The sequence below is a fragment of the Drosophila grimshawi genome, unplaced genomic scaffold (assembly GCF_018153295.1).
Source record: "Drosophila grimshawi isolate 15287-2541.00 unplaced genomic scaffold, ASM1815329v1 contig_848, whole genome shotgun sequence".
In the NCBI taxonomy this organism is placed as follows: domain Eukaryota; kingdom Metazoa; phylum Arthropoda; class Insecta; order Diptera; family Drosophilidae; genus Drosophila; species Drosophila grimshawi.
This window is the reverse complement of record NW_025063692.1, coordinates 2596164-2614970: the sequence shown is the minus strand read 5'-3', so window position 1 is coordinate 2614970 and position 18807 is coordinate 2596164. Positions and strand designations below refer to the sequence as shown.

Genomic DNA, 18807 nt, shown 5'->3' with positions numbered 1-18807 from the left:
GGGCATTTAAGACTTGAATCAGACAATCAAGTCAAATTATTTTGTATTAATATTCTAAGCAAATTTGACTCTCTATTCTAAATGAGAGATCTTAGAAAACTTGAATATTTCCTTCTAATTGCAAATTTTCACAATCACAATATTTATTTAAGAGAATATACTCTTGTTTATTTTACAATTGAACAGGGTATTTGATGGTCGCGTAGGATGTGCAGTGCAGCACTTTTATTTGTTTGGTTGATGGCTCAGCTGGCATTGGCAATTTATTCATTTGCTTTTCTGTTGGCAAGCAAAGCGCCAGCTGCTGCCCACAGCTCTGACCCCATACCCCATGCCCCAACTGCTTGCAACCCCCATAAGCATATTGCTTTATTCTCTAGGTATGACTGTATGCCACATCCTCATCCTTTGGCTGCTGTGCGCAGTGAAAGCCACGCCCCATTTTGGATCAAAGTGGGTGTTGCCTGTGATGTGAATGTGTTTTTTGTGTTCTTCCAAATTCGAAAAGTTGTCAAAATATATATATTTCGAAATTTGTATTTCTTTGCTATTTTGTGCTCTCCAAATTCGAAATTCTTGGACCGAAATGTCATTCAACTTTAGCGCCATGCAGGTAAGCAATTAACTTCCAACAATATGGATGCTGTTTGTGTGTGTGAGAGAGAGACAGAGAGAGAGAAAGAGAGAGAGAGATGAACAGCGTTGCCACCTGTCAAGCAGCTACAGCAACTAACTGTAGATGTAACCCAATTGAAGACGCCATCTATGCCATCCGCTTGGTCTATTTAGGCGCCCTGCGTATTATTTATTGAGCGGGCGGTAACCGAAATTCGCTTGGTACGGGCACTAAAGTATTAAATTTAGCTCAAGAGTGGCGTACGTATATAACGTGATCGACTTGTACATACCCTGTAAATAATTGGTTGCTTATTTCGCATGACATAAGATTTAAGTTGTTTTTCGTTTATTTGTGCATAAGTGAAACTTTTCTAAAAGTTTACCAAAAGTTTGAACTTTTTAATCCTACACATCTAGAAATATATACAATCATCTGGCATACGCCCACAACAGCAACATCAACAGAAACGGGAACAACAACAACAACAACATTAACATGGCAACGTGGCCCCAATCTGTGCCACGAATAAGCAGAACAACAGTCAAAAAAGCGACAGGGCCCAACTTATGTGTTCAGCTTGTCGCTGTCTCTGTCTCTGTCTCTGAGTACCAGGCTCTACTTCTAAAAATAAAGAGCACGACGGAACAGGCGACAGCAAATACTGATTATTTAATATGCAAACGATTTTTGATCTGATTGAGGGTGGCTTGGGCTGTAGCTCTTTCTGGATTTCAAAGTTTAAACTCTTTAATCAATTAAAAAATAATCGTAAGAATTTTCACCTAAGAAATGTGTATAACTTTAAAGTTGTTAATCTAATCTTAATCTTCTTCAACTCTTGACTCAAACTAATTCGATTATTTCATGATTAACTGAAATACAAAGTAACATTTGCGAATTTCAGGTTTACAGATGACAAATTCGCCATCTGATCGATGTTTTTGAAACCTTTAACAAAGTGCGTAAATTATTACTTCTAATTAGTAAAAAAATTCGATTAATTATGATTTGTAGTTTACCACACTTTTGGACGCTTTTGTCGGCAGTCAGCCTTAGCTGGATTCCCGCTCCCATTTGCGTTTCCTTACCGATTCCCTTGCTGCCCGTTCTTGGCACTTAGGAGTGGCACCTCTGCTACCCTCTCCTCAGCTGTTCCCTCCGCTGCGGCAAGTTTGCCAAATAGCGACAGTAAAGTTTATTTACTTGGTAACGGTGGGTAACGGTACACCGTGTATTCCGGCCAGGTCCGATTGCCACGCAACTCGTTTACAGTTATTTTTCATACAATTTTTCGATGTCCACAAACAAGGCGATTGAAAACGGTCTAACGGAATTTAACGCTTGCACAGTCTTAACGGGATTTGAGCGGTCTGTTGTTGTTGTTGTTGTTGTTGGCTCTCATCTTCTGTGCTGTGGGGGATATCAAGGATGTCAAGCATCCCCCTTCGATGATTGCAACTGTACACATTTAATAGCATTTCAATTGCAATCCTGCCACTGCCCAGACGCACGTCAATTTGACAGCTGTTTTGAGGACGTCCACGCCCACGTCCACGCCCAGTAAAATTGATTGGAAAACTGCGCAAAGCTGCTGCAAATGGAATTGGAATTGGAATCGGAATCGGAAACGAACAACTCTCCAACTGTGCTGCAGCAATTGTGGAGTTAAGCGGCTGCAGTGCGTGAAATTACCTTAAGTGTCGCCCACTCAGCCTCCTTCATCTCCGCCTCCTTCGTCTGCTTCTCGAGCCGCACAAGAGTAAGTGTGAGTTGTCTGTGTGTGTGTGTGTGTATGTGTGTGTGTGTGCAGAGATGGGCAATTCAATTTATTTCTGTTGCCAACATTTTATTTTATTGGTTGTCATTTATTTCACACTTTCAGAAAAAACAGCAAAATTTCAATCTATTCTACTCTCGACAATTGATTTAATAGTTCATCGTATGAAAATCAAAGAATTTCATCAGCAAACTCCCTTTTATCTTTGCACCTTGAAGGTGGACCTTTCCCGACTTGCACCTTTTTAAGCCATCAGGTTCAGTCCAGCTTGATAGCTTCAATGGGTCAAAATTTGTGAAAATCCTGTGAGTGCTGTTGCCATGATTGTCCCTGTCACATTTCCCAAATTTTCTTGTCGTGAGTCACGATAAACACGAAAACACGAGAAGCGGCCAACTCTATTTGGGTGTGGTGGGGGGGCACAAGTGGCAAGTGCCACAAGTGCAGTAGTACCAGCAAGCAGACCAGCTCGCCAGGCTGGTCGAGTGCACGTGCAACTTTTTGGTTTGGTAGCTTTTTGACTGTCTAATCCTGCAGGCAGCATGTGATAAATGGCACCCCAGAGGGTTGACATAAAAATCATCGCTTCAGCTGCCTGCCCGCCCGCCCAGACTAGCAACGCAACGCATTTGTGTCGGGGGATGGGGCATCGTTTTGGGTTTGCCAATTTGGTAGTGTTATCTGTTTGCTGGGTGCTGGGTGCTGGGTACTGTTCATCCTATTGTGGTGCTAACAGTTGGACGCCTTCCGTTTTGTTGCTAATTGAGTTTAAAATCAATTTGTATTTTACGCTCGGTCAAGTGTACTTCAAATACATACTTCTGGCTAGTGGGATTGATCCGTTCGTCTCCCTTCGCACTCACGCCTTGTTGTGTAATTGCCGTGCAAATTTAATTACAACAGCAACATTGCAACAATCGCCCCTCTCCCACCACTTGCCACGCCACACGCATTGTGGTCGGTTGCGCGTGTCGACAGCATCTGCATAGTTCCTGTTCCTGTTCCTCTGCCTGTTCCTACGTGCTGCTCCTGGTTCGCACGCACTCAATCAAGCTCTCCAATCATTCGCAACTCCATCAAGTGTTGACAACTTGCCACGTGCAGCATCGTGGGCGCTGTGGGCGCTGTGGGCGTGTCATTGGGTATTGTATTACCAACACACAATTTGCATTTGATATAATTGAAATTGCGTTTGCGTGGGAAATTTCAGATCAGGAAAACGTTCCAGCAAACTTTTTCCTCTTCTTTTTTTGGCGCCCTTACTCATGTTGTGGCCGGGGGATAGTGGGAGTTAGGGAGGGAAGGAGGGAGGGAGGCAGGGCTGAAGCAACAGCTGCTGAGCTTAAAGCCATGCTGATAAATGATTGCACATGACTTTGATCCATGGTTGAAGGCAAGCCAAGGATTTAACAAGGACTGGCATCAATTGCCAGTTCCGGTTTTACTGCTTGCCTGTGCGTCTTTTGATACCCTAGCGTAAAACGTTAACTGGGGTAAACACATTGAATTGTCACATTATTATTATATTTTTTAAGGCCAAAATTTTTGTAATATTTCATATCATTCAAGCATATTTCAAGTTGTTCTCTTCAGATTGATTTAAGGGGTATTTTGTAGTCGAGCTTTATTTGAGCTTATGATTATTATTGTTTCTGTTTGCCGTCTGTGCTGTCTGTGTTTAAAAAGGCAAACACAAACAAGGCATTAAGTGGCATTAGAGAAAATTCGCTTTTTTTACACATGTTGCAACACGGCGGAGATTACGATTACGTCGTGTAATCGTCGTGCAATGGTTGTCGAGGGTTGGACCCAAGGGGAGGGTTCCGGTTCGTTTCGATTGTATCTTTTGCCTCCTGTTTGGCTTTTTATCAATTGGCTTGCTTAGCGCCCATAAATAACGGTTTTAGTTTTGCAATTGCAGCAGGTGGCTGCCTGACTTGACCCACCTAGCTTTAACCAACTGCAATGATTCTCTCTCTCTCTCTCTCTCTCTCTGTTTTAATTTTGCAGTACGAACGGGATTTTCGCGCCAAGAGCGTCAGCAACTGGGAATATCCTCGCTTCTTTCCGCCCCGTCCACGTAACCTGCACAAGAACGCGAAGCCCATTGCCGATAAGAACGGACATCTGTTGGCCACAGCAGCCCGGTGAGTTCATCATCATCTTTATCTTGACTTCTTCCCGTTGTCTTCACTTTAAACGATTACAATATTTTTACATTCGAAATAATGCGACTACAACTTAGAAGCGTAGAAAGACAGAGGCGACAACGGAGCTGGGCAGAGACACCAGCACTCCGACAAGCCACATGTCTTTTGGGTGGCTATAATCACAAACGATTTAAGCAAGTTATAACTTTGGCGAAGAATAGACTTGGGATACTCATCGGTCTACTAACACAGGATATTGTAGACTAAAAAGTCACCTAACTAAACTAGGTATCTATACAAAATGGGGAAGAATCCTCAATGCTTAACTAGCAGAAAATGCAGCATCCCAAGGATGCATAATGCTGGGGTTGATGGAGGAGCTATAGGCTCAGTACGGGGCACAATAGATCTAGTAGTAGTAGTAGGAGTACAGGTATCCCAGTTATAATAATAATAAACATACGAAATTATTCAGCTCAAATTCATAGTATCTTTGGGGTGTTTTTCGACAAATCAGTCGATATCAGAATTGATTTAAGAACTAGAGTGCACTTAAAATATAAAACAAAACAAGAAGTGTTTGTTCAATTGTATAACTTTTGATTGGAATCTGATGCTCGCAGGGACGGCAACTTCTTGGGCCAATATCGTGGCACATATCATCTGCCGCTGAGGATTACGCGCAGCTTTGCCGACTTGTACAATCGGTGTTTGAGCGGACGACACAAGTACTGGAAGTATCCTCGGGACCTGTGCTGCTGCCAGCGGGAGCGGCCGCATCCTTGTGACTTTCGCCAGACTCTTGGCATAAAAGGCGATCCATCCTGGCAGCAGCCAGCCGACTGCCAGACCAAGTGTGAGGGCCTCCAACAGATGCTGGCCATCAACGAGCTGCACAAGAAGTGCAAGCGTATGAAGTGCCAGCCACAGGTGAGTCAGAACGAGTACAGAGCAAGACACGACACGGGCACGACACGGGCACGAACACAAACACGAGCACGAACACGAGCACGGACAGAAATACGAGCACGAAAAACACTTACTAGAAGCTAGAAACTAGTCTTCCCGTAGTTAAATCATTTTTTTCAATATGTTTTATTATTTATTTTTCTTTCTTTAGTAGAAAAAGTTGCTGTCCTGTTTTTATGAGTGTTTAGATTTTCAATAATCAGAGCGTTCTAATCATTTTGATTTCGAAATTAATACTACACTTGAGGTTGGAAACGCGATTTGGATTCGATTTTCATTTTAAAATTCTATTTGCAAAAATTATAGACTTTGAAGCATGGTTTGACCTCTAAAGCAAACGGTTGAAGCTAAAAAGCTTATGGAAATATTCGATTAATGTCAGCAATATCAATTTCATATATAGTCCGACTTTCTAATTGTATTTTGTGTGTCGGTTTGGGTGTTGGTGTCACGCTTATTACAGTATACAGTATATTTAAGACACACCCCTTGCAACCCGCACTGATTGCACACCACAACTCCACCCCTACCCGCAGCCCAATGAGAAACAGATTCGACGTGTGGGCGAGGCCTCCTCGAAATACAGCAAGAAGCTGCGCAAGCGTCCTGTGACCGCCTTTGACTACAATCGTCGCGGTACTCCCATGCTGGAGCAGCCCCAGCAGGACCAGCCCACCGATAAAACCAAGCCCACCAAGGTCACAGTACCAGTCCCAGCAGCAGCATCAGCAGCTGCCAAGTCAACCGGCAAGTCAACAACTAAGGCCGCCCCGGCAACATCCAAGTCAAAGCCCAAATAATTTGACACATTTGCCCCAATTTGAGGAACAATAAATTGCACTTCAATAAACATTCATTTGACAAGCTTTAAACTTTAGAATACATTTGGGGCTCTGATAGGGAATATGCCTAACTAGGACATATCCTGTATCAGGTTTTGATGATTTACCTTGCAACATATGAAAATCCCCTTTCGAACCATTACATTTAATCAAATTGGAATTGATTTAGATTCGGCAAAGCATATTTGTTTTTTGTCTGTAGTTTTGTGGACTGCTTCGGTATTATTGCATTTTCATTTTTTCTTTGATTAGAAATCTTTTAAAATTGCATACAAATCTCAGAAAACATATAATTGAAAATAATTTGAGCACAATTAAAAAACAAACATAAATTGACATCAATAAGTATGTACAAACACTTTCATGTGCATCCATCATCCATCATCAATCATCCCTCATCAATCATCGATGCAATTTTTTTCACTCACAAAATCACCCAAAAATTAAAAACAAAAAAAGGGAAAATATTAAGTGATAATTGAGACTCGAAACTGAAACTGAAACTGAATCGTGGATAATAACATCATCATCAACCATGTCGCAAGCAGCGGTCGCCAGCAACGGCAGCAATTACAAGCTGCCTGATTTGAGCTATACGCCGGGAGATCTCACCGAGCCGGAGTACCGTCTGCCATCGCATCAGCAGCTGCTGCTTGACCAGAAACGACCCGAGCATGTACTGCAGCGAGACTTGCCACTGAGCCGCTTGTATTTGAGTGAGCCGGATACGCAGCCGTTGGACAAATATCGGGCAACGGCGGAGGCGGCCCGAGAGGTTACCTCGGCGGCGGGACGACAGTTTCCGGCACTGGCTGCCGCACAGGCCAAATACACGGGACAGCTAAACAATAGCCACAACAGCTTGGACATATCCGAATTTGAGTTTTCACCCGGCAAGGATCTCATCTCGTTGCCGATTGTAAGCACGCCTGCAGGTGCAGCTGCAGCTGGCAGCTCCCTTGATCCAGAGCAAAGTCGTAAAATGCCGCTGCACTCGATCACTGAAAAGCCCAACGAGCGCTGCCCATCGCCGGTGGTGCCGGCCTATGCCAACTTTGAGCTGGCCAAGCGTATGCATCAGGACAATCTCGATCATCAGCCGCTGCCGGATTGTGTCGCTGATCTGGCGTATCGCAAGGCACAGATAAGTGGCGGTCATGGCGGACTCGCTCTCGATATAGATCCGATTGCGACGGGCGTCGGTGTGAAGACCCACAATGCCGGCCCCACCCACTGCACCAAGATGCGTGTCTATCGGCCCAAGACCGGCTGCGGCGTCCTGCCCAAGGCATTTGGCGGCGATCATTTTCGGGGCATTGGCTCCGCGCCCAGCAAGAAAATGGGCGCCATGGATCTAGCGATTGGCTGGGACTTTAAGCCGGCGCATCCCGGCGACGAGCCGCGTCTGGCCAGGCACATAGACGGCTCCAATGACTCGGCCGGGCCGGCAGTTTTCACCTGCGTGAAAACACCACGCGAAGATCAATCAAATGCGGAGCTGGGCCGATCCGCTGGCGTCTTTACCAGCACCCTCGGCGAACCGGACTTCTTTGACAAGGACATTCTGCGCCGCAAGTCCGACTTTGCCGGCCGACAAATGGATCGTGACAATAACTGCGATTGCGACTATTCTCCACCAGCGGTGCGTGCCCGGAGCGTTTCACGCGATTCAAGTGCCTCCCATTGCCGGCGTGCGCCGGCCTTGGGCGGCGGCTCCTCGTCCGGTGCCGGTGGTGGCGTTACTTTTGGCATGCCTGGCAATCGCCTGGCCAAACAATATCAGTCATCGCCCTTGCTGGGCGACAAGGCGTATCAGGCGCTGCGCGAAAAGTATCTTGGACCAGATAATGATTGTTCCGGTGAGTCGGCGGCGCCTCATGGTTGCTCCCATGCCACCGGTCCCAGCTGCAAGCGGGATCAACTGCTCCGACGTCCGGCTAGACGACTCTGCCACAAGGTGGCGCCAGCGCCAAAATGCTGCCCTTCCGCCCATGGCCATGGCCATGGCCACGGACACGGGCATGGACATGGGCATGGACACTGTCTGGGGAGCAAGGCTGCCTTTCGCGCCGGCATGCCCAAATTGAATGCATCCGGCGACTTTGTGGGCATCTCTGCTGATTGTGGCATGGGCGGCGCCGGTCGCGTCCTCGTCGTGCCTCGACCCCGACAGCCATATGCCAAGAAGAACTATGACATCGATACGTTGGTGCCGCCATTTCGCAGCCAGGGCGGCGGCGCTGGACAGGGCGGCTATCCGGAGCACTGGCGCCTGGCCAGTGTCTATCAGCACGCCTACAAGCCGATCGATCAGCGCCGCCGACCGCTTCTACAGACCGTCTACAAGTAGGCACCAAGGCAACTTACCCAAGAGGAGAACTCCCTTGAAACCTTTTTTGTACACCTTTCAAAATCGCCTTAAAAATTAGCAAAATAAGTGTTTTTATTTAGAAATAATTGACGAGATCTTAGAAGATTTTTTTCGCTGCTTGTTCTCAATTGAAAATCCCAAAAATATCTTATTCATTTATACTTTTCAAAGATCTTTACCAATCAACTGTTAATTTTTGGAATTTAAGTCTAAATAGGTTAATGGGAAGTATATAACTAATATAATTTTTATGTTGTTGCTGAACCGATATACCAAAGACATATATATATGCATTATTATATTGGCTATAGCTAGGTAAAAAAAATCCTAAAGAATTGTGCATACAAACAACAAATTAATTGTGTTCAATTTAACAAATAATTCACAAAAGTAGAACTGCAAAAATTGATATACTTGAATATTTTAGGAAACTATCCGTCCAAAATTCGAACTCTAATTCTAATTCTAAGAGAACTTGACTCTCTTTTTCTTTCTTTTTTTTTTGGTATAGTAAGCAATCATGTTCATTGCAAAAGATAGAGTCCTAAAATATAAGAATTGTGTAGCTGAAAATGAAATACCCAAATACATATCGAATAAGCCCACATTTAAGTAAACATCGCATACAGTTGCGTACATAACATTTATGTAATGAAAAAAATAATAAAAAACAAATGTATAAATATTGAATACACATACAAAAATGTATAAATAAACGTGCAAAACATTTGTAAAACTTAACTAGAGGTGCATTTCAAATTCAAGTTCAAATAATATTTGCTTATGACTCAAAAGTTCATCCGATATCTGGTCAAATCTTTAGGATTACTTTCAAAAATATAAGTATAAAGTTCTAACAATATAATATATAATTTTGTTATACGATATGTCTGCCGATTTAAATCATTCCTGGCCCAAGTTCAAAAAATTAAATGTGAGCAGTATTTAAAAACCTATTTTTCTAATAACTGTAGTCTATGAATTTCCAGGGATTTGTACATTTCAATATGTTTTGCTTGAGACAAGAACCTCTTCAATTCAGATATTTGCCACTAAGATATGTGGCACTAAGTAACTATCAGATCTCTCAGAAGCTCTGCTGCCCATAAAATAATCAATCATAATGTAAATGTTTACAAAATAGCAAAAAAAAACATAATTTCAAACAAGACGAGGCAAAAAAATAAGAAGAACCAAGAACCAACTTCGGTTGGATGGTGATGGTGTTTTGTAGACAATCTTTGGATGCTAAAGAACTTGTAGTGTGAGTGGTGAAGGAGTAGTGTGGCATGTGAGCGGCTCACTTGGCCGTTGCCGTCGCATAGGCATCCTGGCTCTTGTGGAACACATGACGCAGCACTTCGCGTGTGGAGCGTCGGATGCTGTTGCGCACCGTGTGCTTCTTCTCGTTGGTCAGCTGCTCAATGCGCATGTAATCGGTTTGTGGAATGCTGGAGCGCAGTTTCATCGTCCGCTCGCTGCTGTCCACAATGGATATGTCTGCTTGGGTGTATTCCTCCGGCTGCAGCTTCTGCGGACGACGACGCAAACTGTGGCGTATGCTGCTGATAAGGTTGCTGCTGCCGTGTTGTTGGCTTGCTGCAGCCTCTTGTGATGTGGTCGTCGCCGCCGCGGCCTGAGGATGCTGCTGTTGTTGCATGGGATGCATTAGCTTGCGAATGGATTTGCGTATCATGTTCCTAACGCCATGACCAGAACTGCTGGCTCTCAGCTCTGCGGACTTGGCTGATTTACTGGAGGCAATCGAGTGCAGAGATTCCTTGCTACCAGCAATGGGATTGGACTGAGTAACTGCAATTGTAGCGGCTGCTGGGCGATAGGAGCGCACAAAGCGTGCGGGCGCCTTAAAGTCTAGCTCCTCTTCTGGTTCTTCTGGCTCCGATTCGGAGGCATAGGCCACATCGCCGCTTTCAAGCTCCAAATCAGCTAGCTTCGCCTCCGGCTGCTGCACTGGATCTTGAGGCTGCTCCTCCAGTTCTGTTTCCTCCGGCGCCTCTATAATCTCGGTTAGCGTGCACCTGCGCGTAGTAGTGCATACAATGCGCCGATCCAACTGCTCATTGGATTGCATCTGCTTTTGATCAATCACTACTTCTAGCTCCGTTTGTGTTGTCTCCAGCACAACGCCATTTTTGCGTAGCTTTGCCTCATTGATGCTGTTCTCCAGTTCCAGCTGATAACGATCCAGCTCCTTGCCAATATCCATGCTGCTGCTCTCCTCACTGATGGCGCCCAGCGAGCGCTTGGTAGCCACTGGCGGCGGCAGCGGCGGTACCGGCGAGAAGACCAGCTTTTCGGCCAGCAGTTTGCTGGGCGTCAACTGGCCCAGCGACATGCCATTGAAATCGATGCGACAACCCACCGTGGGCGTAAATGGTAGCCCAATTTTCAGTGTGGTTGGCAGTGGGTCCTCGGCGAGGCCGGGATTCGACACGCCCGCTGGATTGCTAGCTGCTGCTGAGATCTCGCTCTGTCGATGGATCTCAAAGGGATTCAGGGATGCTGGTGCATCGCTGCCGCGCAAATTGAGCGCCTCGTTAACAAAACACTTTGTGGGCGTGACCACGCAACGTACAACCTGCAGCATAATAAATAGCAGTCAATTGACATAAATGAAACGAACATATGCACAAATTTTCAAACTTACCTCGTACGGATTGAACTGGCGCTCGGGTAGTTCAAGATTTAGGCCTGGATTCTCGAAGCAAGCGTGTTCGCGCTTCTTTTTCTTGGAGGCATGACGCACTACCTCGAAGGGATTAAGTGGTTGTGCTGGTGGTGGTGTTGGCAGCTGTTGTTTTTGCTGCTGTACTGTCGCCAGTTCAGCAATGGATTTGATTTCCAGTCCAGGATGTGCACCAAATGGATTTAGATTCTCGTTTGCCTTGGGAATGCGACGACGCCCAATCAGTTTCTTTGGCGTTGAACTGAATGCAGCGTTAGTGAAGCATGACGCAGTAGTTGCAACGGCAGCAGCTGCCTCATCGATTTTTAAGGGTGGCTGAGGAGCGCAGCCAGTTCCAATTCCAGTTTCCCTTTTGCGTTTGCGCGGCGTCTCATTGTATGCCAGTGCAGCAATGCTCTTTGTTTCCAGCATTATGTATAGTTGATGTATATTTTAACAACACACCCAATAATGCATTAATTGAATCAAACTTATTTTTAGCGCTTAAACCAGGCGAATAGCTCAAGAACGAAATGTACACAACAGCCAATTGTACGGCCTATGCAATGTGCACCATTTTGAAATTACAATTAAGTGTTGCAAAACGATTGATGAAAACCCCAACGATAGGTGAATGTTGTTTCCATTGCCACGATTCATTGTGATTGAAAAATGTGGAAGAAGCGGCATGCCTATTTTACCGCCAATTGAAAATTTAAATAAAAGCAAATATATTTATGAACTTATAATATACATGCGACAGTTCAGGCACCTCTATTTAAAGTGAATGCTGTCACCGTCATATCAATAATTTTTATGTACTTAAATTTTTAGCTATCGATATTGTCTTACCGATATGTATGACAGCGAAAAATAATTTTTGCAGCATAAAACTCAACGCTTACGTAGCCGAACAAATTATCAAAGTATATTTACTTGAATTATTAAAAATCAGGCTTGATTGAAATATGTTAAAATAACACAATAAAATATATATTTGTATATATCGATATTTAGACTCACACATCGATTGCCTGCTTTCGATTATTTCGTAACACGTGTGCGGCGGACAAAACGGTAAAAGGCAGAAAAGTAGCAGCACTTTTTGCAGCTGCTGTTGGTGTGTGTGTGTTCGGTGTGTTCCTGTTCCGTTGTAAAGCAGCAGCCCGTCTAGCAGCAGCCCCCTCAGAAGCCCGGACCAGCATTAACAACCCAACAAATGCAAATTGGTTTCAATTCTTTTGCGTGACACGCTCTTTTTTTTGTTAAAATCAGCAATTTAAAGGTGAGACTTAATGCTAATAATCATCCGTGGAAAATTCAATAATGTGCACACGCATACCTAGGTATGTTATATGCACAGATGTCTTTGTGCATATGTGTGAGTGCGCGTGTGTGCTGTAACCGTCAGTCAGTCAAGTGTTAAAGTGTTGTCTAGCGCCTATATATTTGTGAATGTGTGTGTTGCAATTTCACCCCCGTTCCTTGTCACTTATTACGCTTCTGCTCCTCCTGCTTCACCTATCAGCTGCAGCGAAATTCCTTTGTGCAATTCTCATTGAGCAAACCCGAAACGCGCGTCGGTGTGATTCATAAAAATGCGCTAACGAAGGCGAAATGTGGCTCAGCAACAGCTAGCAGAGAACGAAAAGAGAAAAGCATCAGTTGACGTCGCAAATTGTTAATACGTATGAAAAATCGTAACGCGTCACTTTGTCTTCGTTTCAGAAATTCGCGTTCTGCTGGAACAGTTGTTTCTCTAACACACATTGGTGGCGCCATCTACTGTCACCAAAACAGCGTGCTCCCTCTCTGTTCTTCCTTCGTTTGCAGCATGTTATCTGCACCCGATTTAACATGCTCTCTTTTTATTAAATATTATTTGAAAATGGACATGAAATCACGCACAGAACAATTCCTGCAAAAATTTGCGTTTTTATTGCTGATCAGCATTTTAGCTGTGGCCTCTTATTCCCCTCTCCTCCATGCGTTTTGCCTTTGGCTTCTTTCATTTATTTTAATCCATCGAGATAGTCAATGTCAGCCTAGCGTAGTATTGGTCTAAATTAATTGAGATATTGAACAAATTCAAATTTGATTGCACCAAATAATCATTTTTGCTTAAAGAGACCAATTTCTTAGAACATTTATTTGAAGTTTAAACGTTAATATTTATATTATTTCAAGTGATTTTCTTTTACTGTCATTTTTCAGCTCATACACACACACTCACACGCACACAGTTTTAGGCACATACAGGAAATAAATTTATACATATTTTTTAGGCAAAACAAAAAACACACACATTTCTCTGGGAAACACAACAAAAGTATTGTAACGTAAATTCGACTTAAAAGAGCAAAACAAAAATAATAAAAGTAAAAAAATGCCATCGGACGCTAAGAAACGCGATGCACAACGCAAAAAAGATGCGCGCAACAAGAAGATCCAACAGATACCGTCCACGAAGAAGTCAAATGGTGTGAACGGTGTGGATCGCGAACTGACCGAAGAGGAGAAACTGTGCGCCAAACTGGAGGAGGAGGCACGGATCAATTCCGAGGCGCGCTCCTGTACCGGTTCATTGGCTGTCCATCCAAGATCGCGTGATGTGAAAATTGCCACCTTCTCAATTACGTTCTTTGGCTCTGAGCTGCTGCAGGACACAATGCTCGAGCTGAATTGCGGTCGTCGCTATGGACTAATTGGTCTCAATGGCTGTGGCAAATCATCGCTGCTGGCTGTGCTTGGCGGTCGGGAGGTACCCATTCCGCCACACATTGATATATTCCATTTGACGCGTGAGATACCAGCGAGCACGAAGAGTGCGCTTCAGTGCGTCATGGAGGTCGATGAGGAGCGCATCAAGCTCGAAAAGCTCGCCGAGGAGCTGGCCATGAGCGAGGAGGACGATGCCCAGGAGCAGCTAATCGATATCTATGAGCGACTCGATGACATGTCCGCCGATCTGGCCGAGGTCAAGGCCGCTCGCATTCTTCACGGTCTTGGCTTTGACAAGGCCATGCAACAGAAGCAGGCCAAAGACTTCTCGGGTGAGTCACATGCTACATGACATTGCCAACTGGTTTGTGTAGTTTATAATTTGATGATCAGCTTGCCAACCATTTGCATCTGTACTAATTGCTGGTATTATTTCGCTTAGGTGGTTGGCGCATGCGAATCGCGTTGGCACGCGCTCTATTTGTGAAGCCGCATCTGCTGCTGCTGGACGAGCCGACAAATCATTTGGATCTGGATGCGTGCGTGTGGCTGGAGGAGGAGCTGAAGACGTACAAGCGCATTCTGGTGCTTATTTCACACTCGCAGGACTTCCTCAACGGCGTCTGCACGAACATCATTCATTTGACCGGCAAGCGTCTCAAGTACTACACGGGCAACTATGAGGCATTTGTGCGCACCCGCATGGAACTGCTGGAGAACCAAATGAAACAATACAACTGGGAGCAGGATCAGATATCGCACATGAAGAACTATATTGCCCGATTCGGTCACGGTTCCGCCAAGCTTGCCCGCCAGGCCCAGTCCAAGGAGAAAACGCTGGCCAAAATGGTTGCCCAGGGCCTCACCGAAAAGGTCACCGATGACAAGGTGCTCAATTTTTACTTCCCCTCTTGCGGCAAGGTGCCTCCGCCAGTCATCATGGTTCAGGTAAGTCTCCAGGGAATCTTTGTTGTCAAACTGATTGAAAATGAGTTTTAAGAAGAGATTTAATTTAATTTTATACTAATTTGAATTTCTTACGGGTAGAATGTGAACTTTCGGTACAGCGATGAAACGCCATGGATCTATAAGAAGCTCGAGTTTGGCATTGATCTGGACACGCGCCTGGCACTGGTGGGTCCCAACGGAGCTGGCAAGTCGACGCTGCTGAAGCTGCTCTATGGCGATCTGGTGCCCACATCCGGCATGATTCGCAAGAATTCGCATCTGCGCATCGCGCGCTATCATCAGCATCTACATGAGCTGCTCGATCTGGATGCCAGCCCGCTCGAGTACATGATGCGCGCATTCCCCGATGTCAAGGAAAAGGAGGAGATGCGCAAGATCATTGGACGCTATGGCCTCACTGGCCGCCAGCAGGTTTGCCCCATCCGACAGCTGTCGGATGGTCAGCGTTGTCGCGTCGTCTTTGCCTGGCTGGCATGGCAGGTGCCGCATCTGTTGCTACTCGACGAGCCGACCAATCACTTGGACATGGAAACCATCGATGCTTTGGCGGATGCCATCAATGATTTTGATGGAGGCATGGTGCTAGTTAGTCACGATTTCCGTCTCATCAATCAGGTAAGTTTAAACGAATTTCGTTTGTGTTTCGTCTCTTATCTTTTGAATATTTGTTATTAACTATTTGTCTGTTGTTTGTCGACAGGTGGCCGAGGAGATTTGGGTCTGCGAGAAGGAGACGGTGACCAAATGGAAGGGCGGCATTTTGGACTACAAGGACCACTTGAAGAACAAAATTCACACCGACAATGAGAAGAAGGCCAAGGCGGCAAGCAAATAAATAGATATGATGGATTATACAAAGCACAATACACACACACACACATGCACACACACACACACATACACACACATACACACACACACACACATACATACACACACACACACATACACCTACATTTGCACTCACATACACAGTATACAGGCAAAGGTTGATCCCCTCTCTCTCTCTCTCTGTCTTTCTCTCTCTCTCTCACTCTCTCTTTCCATCTTATACTTCTCGTGCTCCTCACTCTTTCTTCAATAGAGGCGCGGTGTGTAACGCTATGTGAAATTAGTTTTGAGTTTACACTACGCTATAGTCAAGTCATGTGAACTAGATATTAACAACAACAATAAAACAAAAACAGAAACACTGTACACACACACACACACACACATCCATATGAATTCAACATAAACAAACAACAAATTTATAGGTGAATTTTTTTCATTTTCTGTGTCGATTTAAAATTAATAAAATGTGAGACAAAACCAACAACCAACAACAACTACTACAAAACAGCTTGTGATCTTAAGCTTAAGCCACATTTTCGACATTTTGTTTAACACACTCTCTCTCTCTCTCACACACACACACACACACATGCATACACACACTCATGCCAGAATCACTTCTATATATTGTGTACAAAATGCAGAAAACGTGGCTTTTGCATTTTTTTTTTATAAATTATTATTATTATTTATTTATATAAATAATATATAATTTTATTTTCAAATAAAATTTTTGATTTAACACTCTAAACTATATAAAAACGTAAACAAAATATAGTGAATATATATATATATATATATATATATATGTACATCAATATATATATAAAATTATATATATATACCAGTAAACTATACTGCTACTGCCTGCACCCTTTGAACCCCGCTCCGACAAGCTTGGGTTAGACCGAGACAGAAGTTGCTTAGAAATTCTAAATAAAAACATATACAAAATGAAATAATAACTGATTTTATAGGTTATAAACAATTGGAAAATCTATGTTGTGCTAGAAAAAATGCAGCAAGAATTTTTTTATATACACAATATAAAATAAAATTGAACGAAACAAAAACGAAACGATACGTTTAATAGGCTCAAGCGAATATATATATAACAAAAGGAACCATATACCGAAAACAAAACAATTTAGGATTATATGTATTTAACAAATTGTTTGAAGAAAAAAAATAAATTACATACATATACAATACATGCGAAATAAAGAAAGCCACAGAAAATAAATAAACAATTGGAACTAATAAAAATAGATAAAGCAATGCAAATGTGTTTTTATCTAGATAAATCGGAGCATGCACATTGACAAAAGTATTTCTAAATCCGAAATTATTTGAAAATTGATGACAGTTTTAATATATTCACTTAAGGTGTAACTATTTTTCTTTAATACGAAATATAGAAAATTAGAGCGCACAATAGGTTATCCGGTTTTAAACAGAATTTTATTAATTATAGATATTAATAATTATATATATATATTTATTTTTACTTCTATTTCTATAGATCGCTTTTGAGTGCAAGTTGCATCGTGTAGGCACGTTGAAAGGTTAAGTGATAGCCTTGATAGCTACACTTAAGCGATAACTTAGTATGAGAGTGCTCTAGTAAATCTTCGATAGATCGGAATAAATTGTGTTTAGTAGATGGCGCTCTTGCTGGCTAATCGAGCTGTTCTCGGCTCCAAAATCTCGGAGCAAATATTTTAGATCGCACATTTTACGCTCCACCCAGGCGCAGATGATCTCAGCGAGCGCATCCTGTTGCTGGAGTGGCACAAACGCACCTGGTCTTTCCACCGGCTCCTGATTGTAGGCCACACATGGTGTCGCTAGCGGTGACTCGAACTGGGCCAGTGAATAGTAGTACTCGATAAGCTTTATATGTGAGGGCGATTGACGCGAAGGCGGCAGATTGAGATGCAGCAGGAGCAGCAAGCGCATTACCTCGACGCGGCGCAATAGATCGCTGTACATCAGCGGCACCCGTCGTTCATAAATATTATCCACAATGTCGTCCAGTTGCAGCAGTGCGTCGCGATAATCCTTTCGCTGCATGCTCATCTCGGCGCTCATCTCCAGATCATTGATTCGATGTGTGGGCGACGCAAAGCTGCTGGTACGATCCATCTGACGCTGCAATTGCTTCAGCTCGCGCAGCACAGCTGCCTTGAAGACGCCGCTGTCAGCGACACGCTCCGCGGCCCGATTGTAACAATGCAATGCGCCCTCCCGGAAGCTGTTGGGGCCGGTACGCAAGTGCAGCAGCGCCGACTCGTTGTGCGCCACCAAAAAGTCGCGTGCAGCGCGCACATACGCTTCGGCCTCCCGTTGCGCAGACCCGCCAAACGACTCACATTTGGCATAGCCAATGTGGCACATAGCTGCGTATTGCATGATTCCCGATTCCTCAAAGCTGTACGCCAGACGTTGGAAATCCGCCTGCACGTCCGCCACATTGGGCGCAAAGCGTCTGTTGGGATGGTGACGACAAAGATAGTGAGGAATTACACGAAATTATGTTGAGAAACGGAGGATGCAGTCAAAACTTACTTGAAGAAAACGACACGTTCAATTTTCTTAATTTTTGTTGACGCACGTAAATATTGCTCAATACAGTTCTTGGGATATTGCTCGAGTTGTTGTTGTTGCTGCTGCTCTGCCGGCTGTCCACTGCCGGTGCTGGTGCTGCGTCGCCTATCCATGATATTTAAGTGCTATACATTATAAATAGTTAAAGGTATGATTGAATTTGTCAAAACAAAAAACAGCAACAGCTCTGTAAGTGTTGGACAATGCCAAAGATGACCACAAGAAGATTAATGTAGATATCGCCATGCGCAGGCGGTTTTGA

The 18807-nt window shown here is 44.1% G+C and overlaps 5 protein-coding genes across 6 annotated transcripts; 3 read left to right on the top strand and 2 right to left on the bottom strand.

Moving 5' to 3' along the window:
- Window positions 1-534: 534 nt before the first annotated feature.
- Window positions 535-6375, top strand: LOC6569326 (protein Flattop homolog). The gene is made up of 4 exons (XM_001995643.3): window positions 535-613; window positions 4407-4543; window positions 5170-5476; window positions 6052-6375. The coding sequence occupies exons 1-4, from the start codon at window positions 587-589 to the stop codon at window positions 6313-6315; spliced, it is 735 nt and encodes a 244-aa protein (XP_001995679.1). The 5' UTR covers window positions 535-586; the 3' UTR covers window positions 6316-6375.
- Window positions 6376-6892: 517 nt separating this feature from the next.
- Window positions 6893-8709, top strand: LOC6569325. Its single transcript, XM_001995642.2, has one exon. The coding sequence runs from the start codon at window positions 6893-6895 to the stop codon at window positions 8705-8707; it is 1815 nt and encodes a 604-aa protein (XP_001995678.1). The 3' UTR covers window positions 8708-8709.
- A 725-nt stretch (window positions 8710-9434) lies between these two features.
- Window positions 9435-12014, bottom strand: LOC6569324. The gene is made up of 2 exons (XM_001995641.2): window positions 11397-12014; window positions 9435-11327 (listed from the first exon to the last, which is right to left on the bottom strand). Exons 1-2 carry the CDS (start codon window positions 11844-11846, stop codon window positions 10029-10031), a joined length of 1749 nt encoding a protein of 582 aa, XP_001995677.1. The 5' UTR covers window positions 11847-12014; the 3' UTR covers window positions 9435-10028.
- Window positions 12015-12490: 476 nt separating this feature from the next.
- On the top strand, window positions 12491-16594 carry LOC6569323 (ATP-binding cassette sub-family F member 2). Of its 2 annotated transcripts, none has more exons than XM_032741296.2 (5): window positions 12491-12699; window positions 13629-14467; window positions 14578-15083; window positions 15183-15719; window positions 15805-16594. In XM_032741296.2, the coding sequence occupies exons 2-5, from the start codon at window positions 13801-13803 to the stop codon at window positions 15937-15939; spliced, it is 1845 nt and encodes a 614-aa protein (XP_032597187.1). In that variant the 5' UTR covers window positions 12491-12699; window positions 13629-13800; the 3' UTR covers window positions 15940-16594. The 2 variants fall into 2 exon arrangements, with proteins under 2 accessions (XP_032597187.1, XP_001995676.1); XM_001995640.2 differs by having other exon boundaries at window positions 12524-12699; window positions 13700-14467.
- Window positions 16595-17440: 846 nt separating this feature from the next.
- Window positions 17441-18711, bottom strand: LOC6569367. Its single transcript, XM_001995639.2, has 2 exons — window positions 18507-18711; window positions 17441-18426 (listed from the first exon to the last, which is right to left on the bottom strand). The coding sequence occupies exons 1-2, from the start codon at window positions 18656-18658 to the stop codon at window positions 17559-17561; spliced, it is 1020 nt and encodes a 339-aa protein (XP_001995675.1). The 5' UTR covers window positions 18659-18711; the 3' UTR covers window positions 17441-17558.
- Between the last annotated feature and the right edge of the window lie 96 nt (window positions 18712-18807).

Bases quoted from the DNA above. Each gene is read 5' to 3' on its own strand.
- LOC6569326 (XM_001995643.3), top strand. From the start codon at position 587: ATGTCATTCAACTTTAGCGCCATGCAG. The intron at 4,544-5,169 runs GTGAGTTCATCA...TGATGCTCGCAG, and splicing joins CTGTTGGCCACAGCAGCCCG to GGACGGCAACTTCTTGGGCC. The intron at 5,477-6,051 runs GTGAGTCAGAAC...CCCTACCCGCAG, and splicing joins GTATGAAGTGCCAGCCACAG to CCCAATGAGAAACAGATTCG.
- LOC6569325 (XM_001995642.2), top strand. From the start codon at position 6,893: ATGTCGCAAGCAGCGGTCGCCAGCAACGGCAGCAATTACAAGCTGCCT.
- LOC6569323 (XM_032741296.2), top strand. From the start codon at position 13,801: ATGCCATCGGACGCTAAGAAACGCGATGCACAACGCAAAAAAGATGCG. The intron at 15,084-15,182 runs GTAAGTCTCCAG...TCTTACGGGTAG, and splicing joins CGCCAGTCATCATGGTTCAG to AATGTGAACTTTCGGTACAG. The intron at 15,720-15,804 runs GTAAGTTTAAAC...GTTTGTCGACAG, and splicing joins ATTTCCGTCTCATCAATCAG to GTGGCCGAGGAGATTTGGGT.
- LOC6569367 (XM_001995639.2), bottom strand. From the start codon at position 18,658: ATGGATAGGCGACGCAGCACCAGCACCGGCAGTGGACAGCCGGCAGAG. The intron at 18,427-18,506 runs GTAAGTTTTGAC...CCATCCCAACAG, and splicing joins GAACGTGTCGTTTTCTTCAA to ACGCTTTGCGCCCAATGTGG.
- LOC6569324 (XM_001995641.2), bottom strand. From the start codon at position 11,846: ATGCTGGAAACAAAGAGCATTGCTGCACTGGCATACAATGAGACGCCG. The intron at 11,328-11,396 runs GTAAGTTTGAAA...ATTATGCTGCAG, and splicing joins GCCAGTTCAATCCGTACGAG to GTTGTACGTTGCGTGGTCAC.